This window comes from Chroicocephalus ridibundus, chromosome 5 (assembly GCF_963924245.1).
Source record: "Chroicocephalus ridibundus chromosome 5, bChrRid1.1, whole genome shotgun sequence".
NCBI lineage: Eukaryota > Metazoa > Chordata > Aves > Charadriiformes > Laridae > Chroicocephalus > Chroicocephalus ridibundus.
Genome location: NC_086288.1, coordinates 77272191 through 77287070, shown reverse-complemented (window position 1 = coordinate 77287070; position 14880 = coordinate 77272191). Strand labels below are relative to the sequence as shown.

The 14880-nt window shown below is 39.0% G+C and overlaps 1 protein-coding gene across 11 annotated transcripts in view; it reads right to left on the bottom strand.

Annotated features, from left to right (window-relative positions):
• The window catches only part of SORBS2 (sorbin and SH3 domain containing 2), a 187963-nt gene that overhangs the window by 63164 nt on the left and 109919 nt on the right, over positions 1-14880 (bottom strand). For 6 of the 11 annotated variants that reach the window (XM_063335331.1, XM_063335330.1, XM_063335333.1 and 3 more), the window contains 5 exons: positions 13886-13978; positions 12229-12255; positions 11107-11231; positions 9541-10158; positions 1807-2286 (listed from right to left, as the gene is read on the bottom strand). In XM_063335331.1, the coding sequence (XP_063191401.1) occupies positions 1807-2286; positions 9541-10158; positions 11107-11231; positions 12229-12255; positions 13886-13978 (1343 nt within the window). Of the gene's footprint in view, positions 1-1806; positions 2287-9540; positions 10159-11106; positions 11232-12228; positions 12256-13885; positions 13979-14880 lie in introns of those variants that run through there. The other 5 variants (XM_063335334.1, XM_063335341.1, XM_063335338.1 and 2 more) reach the window with 4 other exon arrangements.

Sequence of the window (14880 nt, the reverse complement as noted above, 5' to 3'; positions counted from 1 at the left end):
GAAGATCATTACAGGAGTAGAGCCACCAGCTTCCCCATCGTTTTCTCATTTCACAGACACATTATAGTCATAGAATCACAGAATGGTTTGGGTTGGAAGGGACCTTAGAGATCCTCTAGTTCCAAGCCCACTGCCCTGGGCAGGGACACCTCCCACTCGACGAGGTTGCTCAAAGCCCCATCCATCATCTGTTTGGTCCTTCTCTACAGAGGGTGGGAGACGAAGACTTTTCTACGCTGCAGAGGTAGGTCTTGACAGCAGTTTAATTTCTGTGGGGTTCTTAAGATCGTTTGGGGATTTTTGTCCTTTGGTGGGAGACTCATCCTTTCTCTTTGTCCATCCGTGGAGAACAACTGTTATGCTCATCCCTGCCATGTCTGAGAGAGAAAGCGGTGGTCAGACCTGACCATAATGTATCCCTCTACAGGGAAATCCCAAAAAAGGAAAGAAGGACGGACTTTCAGCTTACAAAAATGGTGCTCAAAGAAAACAAATATAGCTAGCTGATTATTTTAGAAGCAGTTTAGAAGAAAACACAAGTGTTCCATGCTTCCCACAGCTAGTAAATGGTCACGTAGTGATTGAGCCTCATTTACACGTACCAGTCTACATTGATTACGGGATCTTTGATTACAACTACCGGGCTGTATGCAGTTTCACTCGACTTGACTTAAAAAAAAAAAAAGGTTTCAGAGCTGTGTTACAAGAGTTAGGAATGACAGCTTTTACATGCCTGTTACGAATATTATGTTTTTAACACCATCCAGAGCGCTGACAACAGATTGTTCACTTTCCAGGTGACTATGTGCAAGTTCGGGCTCAAAATACTTTTCATAAAATATACATGAAACTTTAAAAATATATACACTGTTTGTTCTTAAACTTGAAAATGACAGCATGCTGAAGTATTTGTACAAAGTCTCCACACTGTTGTGACCCAGTAAAACTTTAGACTCAGAACATCTCCCCGTTTTGTAATTCAGCAACAAATTGCTCAATTTAAATGACGGCTTTGTTCTGACTCATTTTAATCATGCAGATAATCTCAAAAGAAACCAGAGTGATCTGGATTTGACCCAAATTCCATACCTTCTTTCTACCCATATATGAGTGTACTAAGGTACAGAAAAGTGAATGTACGTATAAGATGTCTAATTGCATGATGGTTTTTTCCTTGATTTAACCAAGAGAAAAGTAACGGGACACTTGGGTACTACGAGATTATTTATGAAGTTCACTCCTGGAAGAAACCGTGCTTAGGGGAGGAAAAGGTTAGTTAGAGGAGAGAAAAACAGTTTTGTGCAGTCAGTGGTGGTGGCTGGGGAAAAAAACTGTGTTAAATATTACCAACATTTACTATGAATATACAAGTTATATTATTGAAATCTGTACCTCAGTATAAACGAAAAATGGTGGTAGCCCAGAGGCTGCAAACTCCACAAACCTGTCCGTTGCTAACAATATTTTAAACAAATCTCTTCGAACTCTACGGACCACTCGCTTTTAATGCATTTAGAACCGATATTTTTTGAATTTATTTTCATTTATTTTGAGCAAAGTGTTTGATAGACCTTAGCTGACCATACAACTGTGCAACATCTTAGAACCATTTTCCTATTACAAATCTGCTACGCCAATGGCTTTTTGTTAAACAACTGTTTCAAAACATACTGTCAGACTGCGAACACAGAAAACTACTAACGGAATACTTGTCTGTGCAAGGGGAAAACAGACAAGTCTGAATTCTTTTCCCCTTTGACAACCTGTTTGAACAAAACGGAGGAGGAAAAAAGGAAGCATAATTACATGAGAGGTGGCAGCAGTGTTGGTTAAGGTGGTGCCATCTGACACAGCAGACATCTGGCTCAAGGTTGGGGAAGGTGTTTCAGAGCAGTCAGTGGTATCATAGCTACAAGTCTGCAGCTCATCTAGAATGGCCGTGGAGGACTCACTCACTGTGCGGGAGGAGCACTCGCTCATGGCAGAATCTGTGCTTACAGAGGCCGTTTCGTTCCTGTGGATAAGGCTTTCGGAAGCTAGGTATGGGCATTTGTAAGAAAACTGTGAAAGGGCTGGGGTTTTATAAAAGCGTGAAGGCAAAAAATCATCAAGCGTTGGCAAAGAATATGGTACTAGATGGGTGGCACTGTCTGGTGAGAAAGAGGTTCTGTTAACTGGTACCACAGGAGGAGGAAGAGGCAGTGGAGAAGCTTCTGTTGCTGTTTGTCTGTGTGTCTGTGAAGCATTTACCTCCATCACAGGGGCAGTTACTTTCTGGTTTCCAAGCTGAGATTTGAGGAAAAAAAAAATAAGAAAAGAAACAGATTACCAAATGAATAAAAAACTTTTCCCTTTGCCTCTTGCTGTGTGTAGGAGAATTACAAAAGCGTAAGTTTTTCAGCAGCCCGAGGAAGTTCACATTCACATGGATTAGGAAATAAATCAACCACGCTCTATATTAAAGTAGGAAAACATGAAAGAAATGAATGCACCAAATACTAGTGGAAGCAATGCCAGAAACCATAGTGTGCTGGGGATGAATATTCATAATGTGCTGCATCTATTAATGATCCCGGTTGCGCATCGAGAAGGTTCACACTCCTTTATACTTGCCGTAAACATGAGGCTGGAGAACGTCATGTTCATTTTGTTTGCAAAAGGAAAAAAGGAACCTGGAAGTCTGATCTCCGTAAATGTTACTCTCTCTTTGGGAAAAGGACAAGTATTATTTTGAAATTGACTGTAATGTATATTGTGTATTTTGAAATCAACTGTAAAGTATAATGTATATCCTGCCCGATGGGCAGGGCTGCAAGCTAAATGGAAACACTAATATTGAACTCTCGTACAATCTGCAGGCAACGGGTCGTGGGCTTCTTTGCCTCTTGTGACTGAATACATCTTCTCCACTGCCTCTCTAAGAAAAATGTTTGGATGATCTTAGAATTTCCAAGCACCCTGGAAGCACCCTGTCAGCTTACTGGGTAAGGTGTACGCGTAGGAGCCTTTTCAACATTGGAGGACACAAGGATTGTTGGGGTAACTGGTGTAAATCTGAGGAACAACAAAGATTGGGAGCACAAGAAAAGGACAGAGATGACTTGTACTGAAACAAAACACGCTAGTTGTTTGGCTTCAGCATAATTCCTTAAAAGTATAAGGGAACGTGCTCATGAGAGTGCTTCTGAGATCTGCCACACGATGTACGGGGCTTTATGTTCTGTCATTTCAAATCGGACACAGGACACTGGGTTTAAACTAGTCCCAAAACTGGCTTTTTGCATCTGCAGCTTCTTTTTACATTAAAGACACATGAAAAGCATGTTGGCATCCAATCTTTGTTAAACAGCTGCACAAATCCCTCTATACTGCCTATTAGCCACAGGCTTTCAATCAGTTCCTGAAGTACGTAAAATACTGCCTACTTCAGCACCCACGGCTTCACTTTTGGTAGGGCTGAGGAACTCTGGAATAGCTGCAGGGGAAGAGCTACATAAACAGAGGACAGTAAGATACCGTATCCAGTAATTAATATTCAAAAAAGCAACATTTACTCATAGATATCACATTGTTACCAAAAATATTATAGTTATTTCCTACGCTCAGAATAGGCAGATGTCTTGAATCATTCAAAAAATGTTTCAAGCCATCAGATTAAAATGCCACTTCGGCATTTTAATCCAAAATCTGAAAATATCTTCTAAAGCTCTTATGGAAGACTTGGAACACAACCCAGATTGTGCTACTTATCAGAGGTCACTGGGGGTCCAGTTCCATAACTCTTGCTGAGATCAACTAGAATTTACACAAATAACCTTACTGAGGTCAATGGGACTATCCCTATAATAGGCATTTCAGAAAAGAATCTTAAGCACGTGAACAGCTATCCATCACTTGTTCCAAATGATTCAAAAGAACTCTTTGGCATTACTGCACCTCTGGGGCAGACAAAAATAGCCAGAAGATGCTGTTAAAGTCTGCAGTTAAAACAGTGAAGAAACTTAATCAAACAGCTTAAAATCCAAATCTTATTCACAGCAATGTTTCAAATCTACAATTGGAAAAAGAAAAATAGAGTAAATCTGAACAGATTAATTAATCGGAAAATCAATAATTGAATATATGACTGTAAAAGGAGATATGATCTTTAGAGATAAATAAATTGCCCATGGAAACTTCAAAAGAGCAATGGAATACTATTAAAATAATTTCATGAAAAGTAATCATATGCAGATGTGAAACAGCCAGTTGTACAGCACAGTGTGTCAGGGGTTTAAGATATGTGCACTTACATACACATATAAGAAACAGTAATTTCACCTCAGAGATACATAAAGGGAAGACAGAATCATTATACATGATGAACTTCTTCACCCACGTCATAATTCAAGATCTCCAGCAAAAGACATGAACCAGGAGATCCCTAATGCAATTATGAGGCAGAGCCAATATGAAGTTCTGAAGTTCTTGAGAGCAGGTAACCTCTCAGCATCCCCAGAAGAAAAGTCACATATGCCTGAGCCAAAAGATGAAAATTGATCTCTAAATAGTTAAAATAACAGGAAATGTTGGAGACTTGAGAAACCTAGTAAGCCTTCTGGCTTCAAACTGAGAAGATTGCCTGCATGCTTGAGAAACGAAGGGATGGACAACACAAGAACAGATATTCAGGGTGCATCCAGAGAGCTAGTGAAATTGAGTTCTTAAAGAATTAAATTAATTGTGTTTGGCAAATAATAGCTGATTTCACCAAGCCAAATTCTTAAAATGAATATAAAGTTATCGTTCTTACAATGTGGGTAGAAGGAATGCAGCAATTCTAGGTACAGATTCCCAACATGAAGTTTCTCAGCTTTGTAGAGTAAAACTTGAATATTCTGCCTGGGTCTAGAATTCTGTCATAGCTACAACCATCACTCTGGGAAAGAGTGGCTGAAATGGTGATTTAAAAGAGCATTATTTTTGAAAACTGATTACACCGTTTAAAAAACATGAAGTGTTGCTAAACTCTAAATAGAATCATTTGGCTACTACCAATCCATATTTTTCATCGCCGTGAAAAATATGAGGAGGACAAGGCTGAATGCATTCCAGTGTGCTTCAGATTAGGTTTGTTATTGTTATAGCGCAAGAAACGCTAGCGGAAGTCAGGCGGATTAAATGCCAAACAAGTACTTAATCAATTAGAATGAGGAAAAACTAGTTAGACTACATAATTATTTTGGATCGTGGAGCAACTCTTGAGAGAGGGAGATAAATGTCATCACAGTCTTGAAGTGAACTGAAGGTCTCAAGCGCAGCTTTCTGCTGGTCCTTAGAAATCTTCACCTTCCATCAAATAGTAAAATGTCAGGCCTGAAGAATACAGTTTCTACCAAATCCACATAAAGTAGACGTGTGACCCCAGTACGTGTTTCAAAACCAGTCATCTATCATTTCAATGCAAGATCTGTGGGCAGTGGTGTGAGATTACTAATGACACCAAAGTGCTGGCCTTGCTTCGACAGTCAAGACACAGATAAGGAGACTCAGAGATAAGTGAATCAACTCATTTTGTTAATGCATAGCAGAGTTTAGTAATCAACAATCAAATTACACCCATACGCTTGCACAAATGGGTAAAAATACCTCTATTTTTAATTGTTAAAAGCTGATGTCAAAACCTCCAAACCGATGCTGCAAGTGGTATTCCCTGTGCCCATTTTCGTGACCTAGCTCTCTTCTACACTCAGTACAAGGAGGTGGAGTTCAGCCCTTGCACAAAACCACACTAGTGATACAGAACTTAAAATGAAAATTATGCGCTCGATTTTCTTTGCCCTCTGTCCCCAAAACATTGAAACCTGTCTTCTCTCTCTTCTAAATCACTGGATGTATTGTCAATACCTAACAAACAGGGATGTATTAGACAAACCGATTCAGAAACAATTTTTTGAATTTGAGGTTTATTCTCCTTGCTTCACTTGTCTACAGCCATCGGGCTGGCAAAAGAAACATTTTCATTAACATCTAGAATAGTAGTTTTTATTCCTCCAGGACACCAGGACTACAGCAAGTGTTCACTCATTGTGGAATTCAAACAAACGGGACAAATGTTTTGCGTCCCCAGTTTCAGAGAGCGGTATCTAGAACAAGAGGACACTTGGGAACTCAGGAACAAAATGAACATAAAAATACCAGGTGTTTGTTTGAGAAGATGCAGCTCAGAATTCTTCATCAGTGTAGAACTTTCTCCTATAAGAAATTTGGACGGCAGAATTTACTACCATCGGTGTCATACTAACAAATACTAATTTCTCTGTTGAAATAGATTAGGTTATTTCTCCTGTATCCACTGTATGGTACAGAGCAGCAGCATCTCTCGAGACTGTAATAATGTAAAAAACCTAATATTGAGCAACCTGAATGCTTCTCTTTTCATGTATACTTTTAAGGGGTTTAACCTTTCTCTGAGTAGGAGTGTTTACAAAATGCCACTTGGTGAGTCATACCACACTTCTGCTTGCGCCTCATGTTTCAGCAGATACGCTCTGAAATTAAGTGCAAACAGGAGCACAAACATAATAAAATAGATTAAAAAATACTGCAAAATTGCCGTGCATGAACTCGGACCATACAAGCTCTCTGTTGGCTGTATTTTTCCATACTTTGTGACATATTATAGTTGTACATGTTCCCTACACACAGAGATACCCACCAATACAAAGTATTTCTCATTCATCACCTCTTAAGAAGTGATGATCAGCCAATCTTACCTCATTCTCCTCCACACGCATAAACCCAGATGCAGAGGGAGAGTTGTCTGTTTTTATAGCACCTTTCTAAATGTCTTTGGGTTTTGAGAGTTTCTGTGGTAGCTTTGAACATTGCTGATGGGCTTAATCTACAGCCTGAGAGCATCCTTGGGGGATACAGCTTAACATAACAACCTACGATCTGCATATACAGAAGGATTTTAACTGGTGTACAAAGTCCTGTAGAGCTTGCAAATCTAAAACAATTTAAAAAATGAAAGTACTATCACGCACAGTATACTGAAAGCTATCTTGTCTTTGTGAGAGAACTTGTGAACTTTGCAAATATCATGAGACAGAGCGCTAAGGGGGATCATAATTTTTGGCATTAGTTAGAACAGTTCCAAGACTTCAACCAGAGATCTGAATCAGACATATAGCTGTAGCCTTTATTTCTACCTGTAGCCCATGGCATCTTGGCTTTGGGACCTCACCTGACGCAGAATTTTACACCACCACACATGCTGCTTTGTACTCTAGTTTTAGGTATGTATTTTAACACAGAGCTAGCAAAACCCACCAGCTCCATGACTCGATTGTGATGCCAGATACACCAGACACTAATGTTTAGAATTTACTTCAAAGCTGAACATCAGGGAGGATGTCAGCTGAATTTCGCAGGCAAAAGATCAATAAATAGATGCAGTCTGAAAAGCTGGCTACTTTCCTTAGTGATCCCTGTGATCAAGTGAAATTTTTATCATTTTATTCAAAAAAATCCAGTTGCCAAATTTCTGATCATTCTTCCCACACACTGAAACCAAGGAGAGGGCAGAAAAATAAGTGTAGAATTGCCAATCAAATCACAGCTACTTTTCTAACTTTTGTCAGCTCATAATGAAACTAAACCAGATTCTAAAATAAAAAGAAATCACAAAATGTGTTATGACTCTTAAAATTTAAAAAAAAGGAGCTAGAAGATAAATGATTTTTAGTCATTCTGATTAGAGTTTATTATTTTGGATCATTAAAAAGGTATTTCCCCTAATTCTTGTTAGCTGGCATAAAACTACTTTCTGTTTGAGAGGCACTTTGACTTATCTGAGCATATCTAATGCATCATGCTGCTAACAGGCTGAACAAGTATTAAGTGAAATGAAAACACAGACGCCTAAGTTGCATTGGCCACACTTACACCTGTTCTACTGTCTGACCGTGCTCCTCGATGCCCATATTTAAAAGGCTTGCAAGCCTGCCTCCTAAAATCTTCATACCCTAGCTAGCCGGAAAAAGCTCTTGCTCAGCCTTCATTACTGTCTTCTTTACTGTGGTTCTTGCTTGAACCTGTTCTACTCGACAAAAATCACTAAGCAGGGAACTGTTTTTTCTCAAGGGTAAAGTAACACGTTTTTCTCAAAATGTTCTAAATTGTATGTAGCCTAGTAGAAGGGTTTAAGATGACAGTTTTGTCTCCAATCTTGAAGACAAACGTGATTAATTCTTGCGTGCTCCCGTTTGTTAATGGAGTGAATTCAAATGGAGCATTGCAAATTGTTGCCATATAATTTCACTGAGCTTTGTTCTGATCGAAATTTTTACTTGGGAGTTGAACGGGGGAACTGACACATTACAACTTGTAAAACCATCCTGTAGGTAACGCAGGCGCTTGTGGCTTCCAGAGTAAGGACCTGGTTGAATGTGATGCTCTGAAAGAACCACAGTCCGAGCGAGCAGATGTGTTACTACTATTGCCAACGGGGCTGTCAACGGAATTCAAGTTTGCACCACTGATTTCAGTAGAACCAGATGAACACAAAACCACCACGATGGGATCCTGGCTCAGACGAAGCTCTGAGGCAGGTATGACTAGACCTATAGCAATCCCCACCTCCAACTGAAGGGCTTTCAAACTCAGGTAAGCTGGTATATTGGTAGATATGCTAGAACAATTAACTTTTAAAATAGAAAAGTCTTAATGTGACTAGGTAAAGCGAAGTAGAAATGACAAAGTATTCTCTCCGTTTGCCTTGCATGTATTTGCTGCTGCTTTATTGCTCCCAGGCTTATTTTATTTGACTCAGTAACTTTCTGAATGGAGATCAACCCTCCTCTGGTCCTATAACTGTGTGCTTGATACTCCCCTTTCTCCTAGGTGAGCTCAGTATAGTTAACAAAGAATTTCCATCTCAGTAGGTATAGGGGAAACAGAGGGACTTAAAAGTTCAGTGCCTTGTGATGCTTCATGTAGAGGTCGTTGACAAAAGATTTTATCGACCCATTTTCTTTAAAAAGCGCTATTGCACAGGACACGCAGGAGACAGCAGTGACTAGCCTTGCAGAAAGCACCGGCTGAGAAAACATACTTTTTTTTTTGGTAGCCCTAGCAAACTGGCAGAGCTGCATTTGTAGAAAGTCCCTCAACCCAACCCTTTTCTATCCATACTTGATCCTTCCAGCACCTATGGCAGCATAACGCTGTAACACAACCCCCTCTAGGAAGAGCCACTTAAGCAGATGCATCACCTACAATCCACTAATTTCCTACTGCGCATTTGCGCTCCATAAAGTGCTCACAGAGGAACAAAGAAATCTACCTTCCAGCTCAGCTGGGTTAATTTTTTTTTTTTTTTTTGCAATACCCTTCCAAAAACTTCAGGTTTTGTTCAGTTCTGTTTTGATCCATGTGACAGGTAGTTTTACCCAGAAAACACAAGGTCTAACTTTGATAATGTAAGTATAACTAAACAGAGGGTTATTAAGTGATTCATGAATGATCTAAAATAAAAGATGGAAAAATTAAATATACCACATGGCATTCTGCAGCCTGTGAAGAAGGAAGAACTGTAGACTTTTGTCCCAAATCCTTTGAAGCCATCTTTGAAGTGTCTGGAGAAACACTAGGTGGATGTTCTTGGATTTCAGGCTCTGCTTTATTGTCAGGGATGGGAGCTATCTGAACGGAAAGAGATGCTGTGTGTTTCTCAGGCACGGGGTTACGGGCAGGTGAGACAGGCCTTTGTGGAAATACTGGCACTTCAACAGGCTTGAGCTGTTGCTGGGTATTACAACGAATGCTACTCGCTGGGTCGCGTGTCCGGGTTAATTTCAGGGTAGATACCCTACGTTTTTGAGACTGTTGCCTTTGGCCTTGATGGAGAGTAGTACTAATACCAACTACCGCGCTTGTGCCTGCACTGGAGACGGAGGTGAGTGGTTTAGTGATTTTTTGTGCATAGCACACACTCGTGTTAGATATTTGAGAAGACATTGTCTCCTGGACAGATTCCTCGTTAGTGTAAAAGGCAGTATCTGTGGGAAGGTGTTTAGCCGGACCGGTCGTTACTGCCTGGAGGTTAATTTCGTTCTTGTGATTAGTTACTCTTGCTTTCCGAAAACTTTCTTTTCTAGGGGGTGGCAGAGGTGCCTTATTTGCCAAAAGCATCCACACACAGCAAAATAACATTGAAGAAGAAACAGAAAGAAAGTATATGTTAGCAGGAGATACAACTCAGTTTGACTTTTATCTTTAAATAAAGGAACTAGCAACTTAAGGGGCTTCACCCCACCAGCGCTCAATTCAATGGACCACCTTTTGCTGTGCAGGGCTGTACAGCTTGTGTTTAGAAAGCCAGATGCTCCGTTTGCTCAGAGTAAACTGGGATCAGAAGGGAGCCCACAACAGTCCATTTTCTTTTAAAAAAACAATTATTACACTGAACAAGAATTATTCCTGTGAAATTGTTCACATATGTAAGTAATTTGCAAAATGTACTCCATGATCTTAGATAACAAGCTATTATTCACAGGTAACAAACATATATAAAACACACAGAGCGTCTTAAACCTTTGAATTAAAATAGTAACAGAGACAGTACTGATGTTGGCATGTTCATCTTTTTTTGACAGATAAATATGCTTCCAAGTATTGGCTTTTTTTAATGTGCTCTAATTATATTGTCCTGCAAAACAGGCAGAAACATTGTCTACCTTATAATTACTAAACCTTTATCCTCAGATATTATTTTGATGACCGAAGCATTTCTCCGAGTGTAAAATATTAATAAATACTCTTTGAAGTCTGGGAAAATGCCTAGAAAGCTTTTATTTGTGTATGACCTACTTTCATTTAAGCTGGCTGTCTTGCTCATTGAAAGCAATTTCTGGTAATTAACCTGGAGGCATGCATCATGTGTGGAGTATATTTTATCTGTGCAGGAAACCAGTTTGTAATGACCCATATGAACAGATGATTCAACTGTCTGGAAGACATCAGGTCAATGTTCCATAGAGATATCCCATCTATATATGCTACCCCCCAAGAATAACCCACACACAAATGCCAAAGCATGCAATTTGGTGTGTTCAGTTTTACCTGAGTTGGTGATTTTTTATCCTGTAGATTTGGCCGCACGCTCCTAAAACCTTTTGCTGTAAGAGATGAACTGCTAGCATCTCCATTCAGTGCCTCTCTACTTCCATCATTGTAAGATCTCCAAGCTTTTGTGAGGAAAAAAGAATCAAAGCAGGGTTTTTCTGTGATTAGTAGATCTGCATATTGTTATCATCATAGCAACCCAGCCATTACACACACTGTGGAAAAGCTTAGTTCCTACATGACTGACACTGCCGCTGTTATCACCATGGACGTTATTAGAACAGGGCTAAAGCTGCCACTTTACACAATATTTATCTTTAAAACTTAGAAAACTCAAGCAGGGACAATAGTGCTGGTAGCAGTTTGATGTCTCCCCACAGACGATGGGTTTTAACCTTGGGGGTCCTTTGGAGACATTGGTGCTTCAGCCCCTGTATAAAGCAGGCCAAAGTACTTTCACAGATTCGGTTCTTGAACTTCACTGCTGCATCGGATTTTGAAAAACATCCCAGCTCATGTAAAGTTAGTTGGTCATGGCAGTTCCACCACATTTCCCCACCACACCCAATTAGTTGTTCCAATAACGCAGCTTATTTCCAAATCTGAATGACACCTTGATTTTACAACCAACCAACCATGTTTTGTCTCTGTCTTCAAAGCTGGAAATGCCCTTAAGGCATGGTCCAAACATAGAGGGGGATACTTTCACGCCTCAACGAGTTACAGATTTGAAGACAAAATATTATAAGAGGCTGGGAAAAGTAACACATTATGTGAGCAAGCTGCTGTGTGGGGTGGGCAGAACTTGCGATCCTGAGTAAGGGACTAAAAAGGAAATAGCAAGTGCCACTGAAGCTAAAGGTGGCAAATTAGCAGTCTGTATTCTCCCACACAATTCATTTTCTGACAACATATACTGTGTTACAGGAAATACTGCTTTCAAATGAGACCTGAATTCGAGGTCTTAGCCACTTCCAATTATTATTACAATTTCAGTGGTGCTTTCCTTAAAGAATGTGGACGTATGGAGCAACGAAATCAAATAAATGGAAGATTGTTCTAATTCATTCACTTCCATAGTATTACACTGAGGCATAAATAACACAGTGTTTTATTTACCTGAATCTGGAGACTGAGAATCAGATCCTGAAAAAGAAACATCCAATATTAATTTGTGTTAGAAATAAAACCGTGATGACCAAACTTGAAAAATATGTAGGAGTCTTTCTGTTCAGTTACCTAATTCCCTCCTGTTGCCTAAGCACACCTCAGATTATCAGAGCATAGGCAACTGCACAATGTTTATTGCACAAGTTCTACAGAAGCTTGTAACGCGCTGAGAGTTATTGTCATTTAATCACTGCTACTTCAGACAGCTAATAATAAATAAACAAACTGTGGATTTGCTGTGGATTTTTTTCCCAGAAAAACTCTGATATACTACCATCTAAAGTCTGGATATCAAAAGAAAAATCATTCCTCTAAAATGAGCTGGAAAGGTTTAATTCAAACCCAAGCAAGATGCCTAGAGATGCTGTCAGGATTTTCTCTCCCCCTTGACGGCAGAATGTGTGATGCTTTCTTCATCACTTTGAAGCAAAACACAGAAACTGATACATTCAGACTGCCAGCACAGAACAGATTTGAAATTCTGGTGGCGTTTTAGCTTACTTTTAGATATATTAGTGTTTTTTTTTCTCCTAAAGAAACTAAAATTACTTCTCTAAAGAAATTTAAAATATTTTTAATATACAATAATTGTAGTACTAAGAGCGCTCCTTATCACTAACTTTAAGTGCAACAAAGCAAGACATTAAGAGGCTTGTATTGCACGCTTAAATGATAAAAATTTGTTAGAAGGGTTGCTAAGAAATAAGAACCCAGCGTTTTCTTAAATTTACATACACTCAATAATCCCAATAGCCATTCCACTGACCTTACAAAAAACAGGAAGCAAATTTTCAATTTGATTCATAAATTCTAACAGTTCTTATTTCTGGGGATTAGTCTTCTATTTGAAAAGATTTACAAAACAAAGACTCCATCTTGCAATTATTTTCTGGCTCAGTCTTTCTTCAGCTTCCTGTACTGTGCCTGTTTGGTGTGAACGCTGCATGACCAGACTGGTGTAAATTAGGCTACACCACTCAAGATTCTTTACTCATTTACACCTACAACTATTTAATTCACCAGTGAACCTGGGCAGCTGATACCCATTACGATTTAATTTTGCAAAATCAGACATGAGTATTGCTAAGAAACAATTCTGCCTGTCTGCTGAATATTCTGCCTGATTTTATTGTTTTAAGCATTTTCAGGAAAACATGCTTGATAAACGTTTTTTTTAAGTTAATCTGGCTTCTGACGATCATTTTACAACAACATTCAGATTCTTTTGAGATGAGTTTTAAAGCAAGTTGCAATAAACAAAGTTTGTAATAAACAAAAGCTACTTTTCATGCTATGTTATCTTGAAATAAAACAGGGGGCATGAGACTCAAAATATGGATAGAAGGTAAAATTAATTTATAAATAACTGATTTTTTCCTAATTTTCAATTAGGAAAATTCAAAAATTTCCAATTTTTTTTTTTCATTAATGCATAGGCAGTGAGAAATTAAGATTACTTTTTAAAGAGCGCTGTAGAAGTAACAGACCTGTCAGCAGAACAGAAAATACGGTTACCCTTCTCCTCCTTGCAGAGGAATATTGCAGGAATGCAAAAGGCTACGGAGAAGCCATTGAGGAGGAGCATCTCCCTGGTTAGCGGTTATACCTGAGGCCAATAGGTTTGGAGAACTCTGAACTCTCTTCACAGCTGTTAATGTGACAGACATGGCAGCACGTTTGCGAGCGCACCCACCGCTATCTGGAAGCACAAAACAATACAGACAGCAGCCCCAGACAAAGCACATGCAACGTCTCGCAGGGTGAGGAACGCCAAAGGTAGAGGAAAACAAGCGTGCAGTTAGGGAACTGCTGCAGCAACGTGTCGATTAGCGAGTTTCGCGGATTAGCAGAATACATAAAATCTCACGAGCTTCAAACTACAATAAACCCCACAGAAAATAAGTAAAGAAAGCAATATTTTAATACTTAATCCACTAGGGAAATATATACATTCTGTCACCTGAAAAACTGCTTAATTATAGCCAATTAGTAAAAACAAACAAGTAATCAAGATGAAGGATTACACATTCCAGAGTAATGTCAATAATCTGCACTGTAAAATCATTTCATTGTATGCATTAGAAAGACACCATTCATAAACTAAGCTTATGTTTGATCAGCTGACAAAGTGCTTTTGTTCAGTCTTTTGGCTCCTTTAAGCTCAAGAAACAAAATTACTAAGGGTGGCATAATTTTTTTGTTGTTTTGATGGAACATCCTTGTTATCCCTCCCCCCTCTTCTTTTTTATCTAATGGAAGGTGAAAAAAAAATGCATGTCTGGAACCCAACAACATCCTGAGGGAATGATTAGAAATCTAAAATCACTCCGAACAGCCAGGAATGGAAAAAACCCCTTTTTTATTTTGGATCTTGCATGACTCCTTCCTTTCCTTACTCTGCTCCTCTCTCACTTGGAGCTGTCATTCTGCTTTATAAATACTTCGTTATTATTAGAAGGTAGCTTTCCCACAATTATGTTTTTAGCAACTCTATCACAGTTGTAAAAGCAAGTTAATAAATATTCTTCCTGATTATATTTAACTAGAGTATTTTTCTGCTCTTCCATTTAACAATTATTTTCATTTTCATATTTGATATTA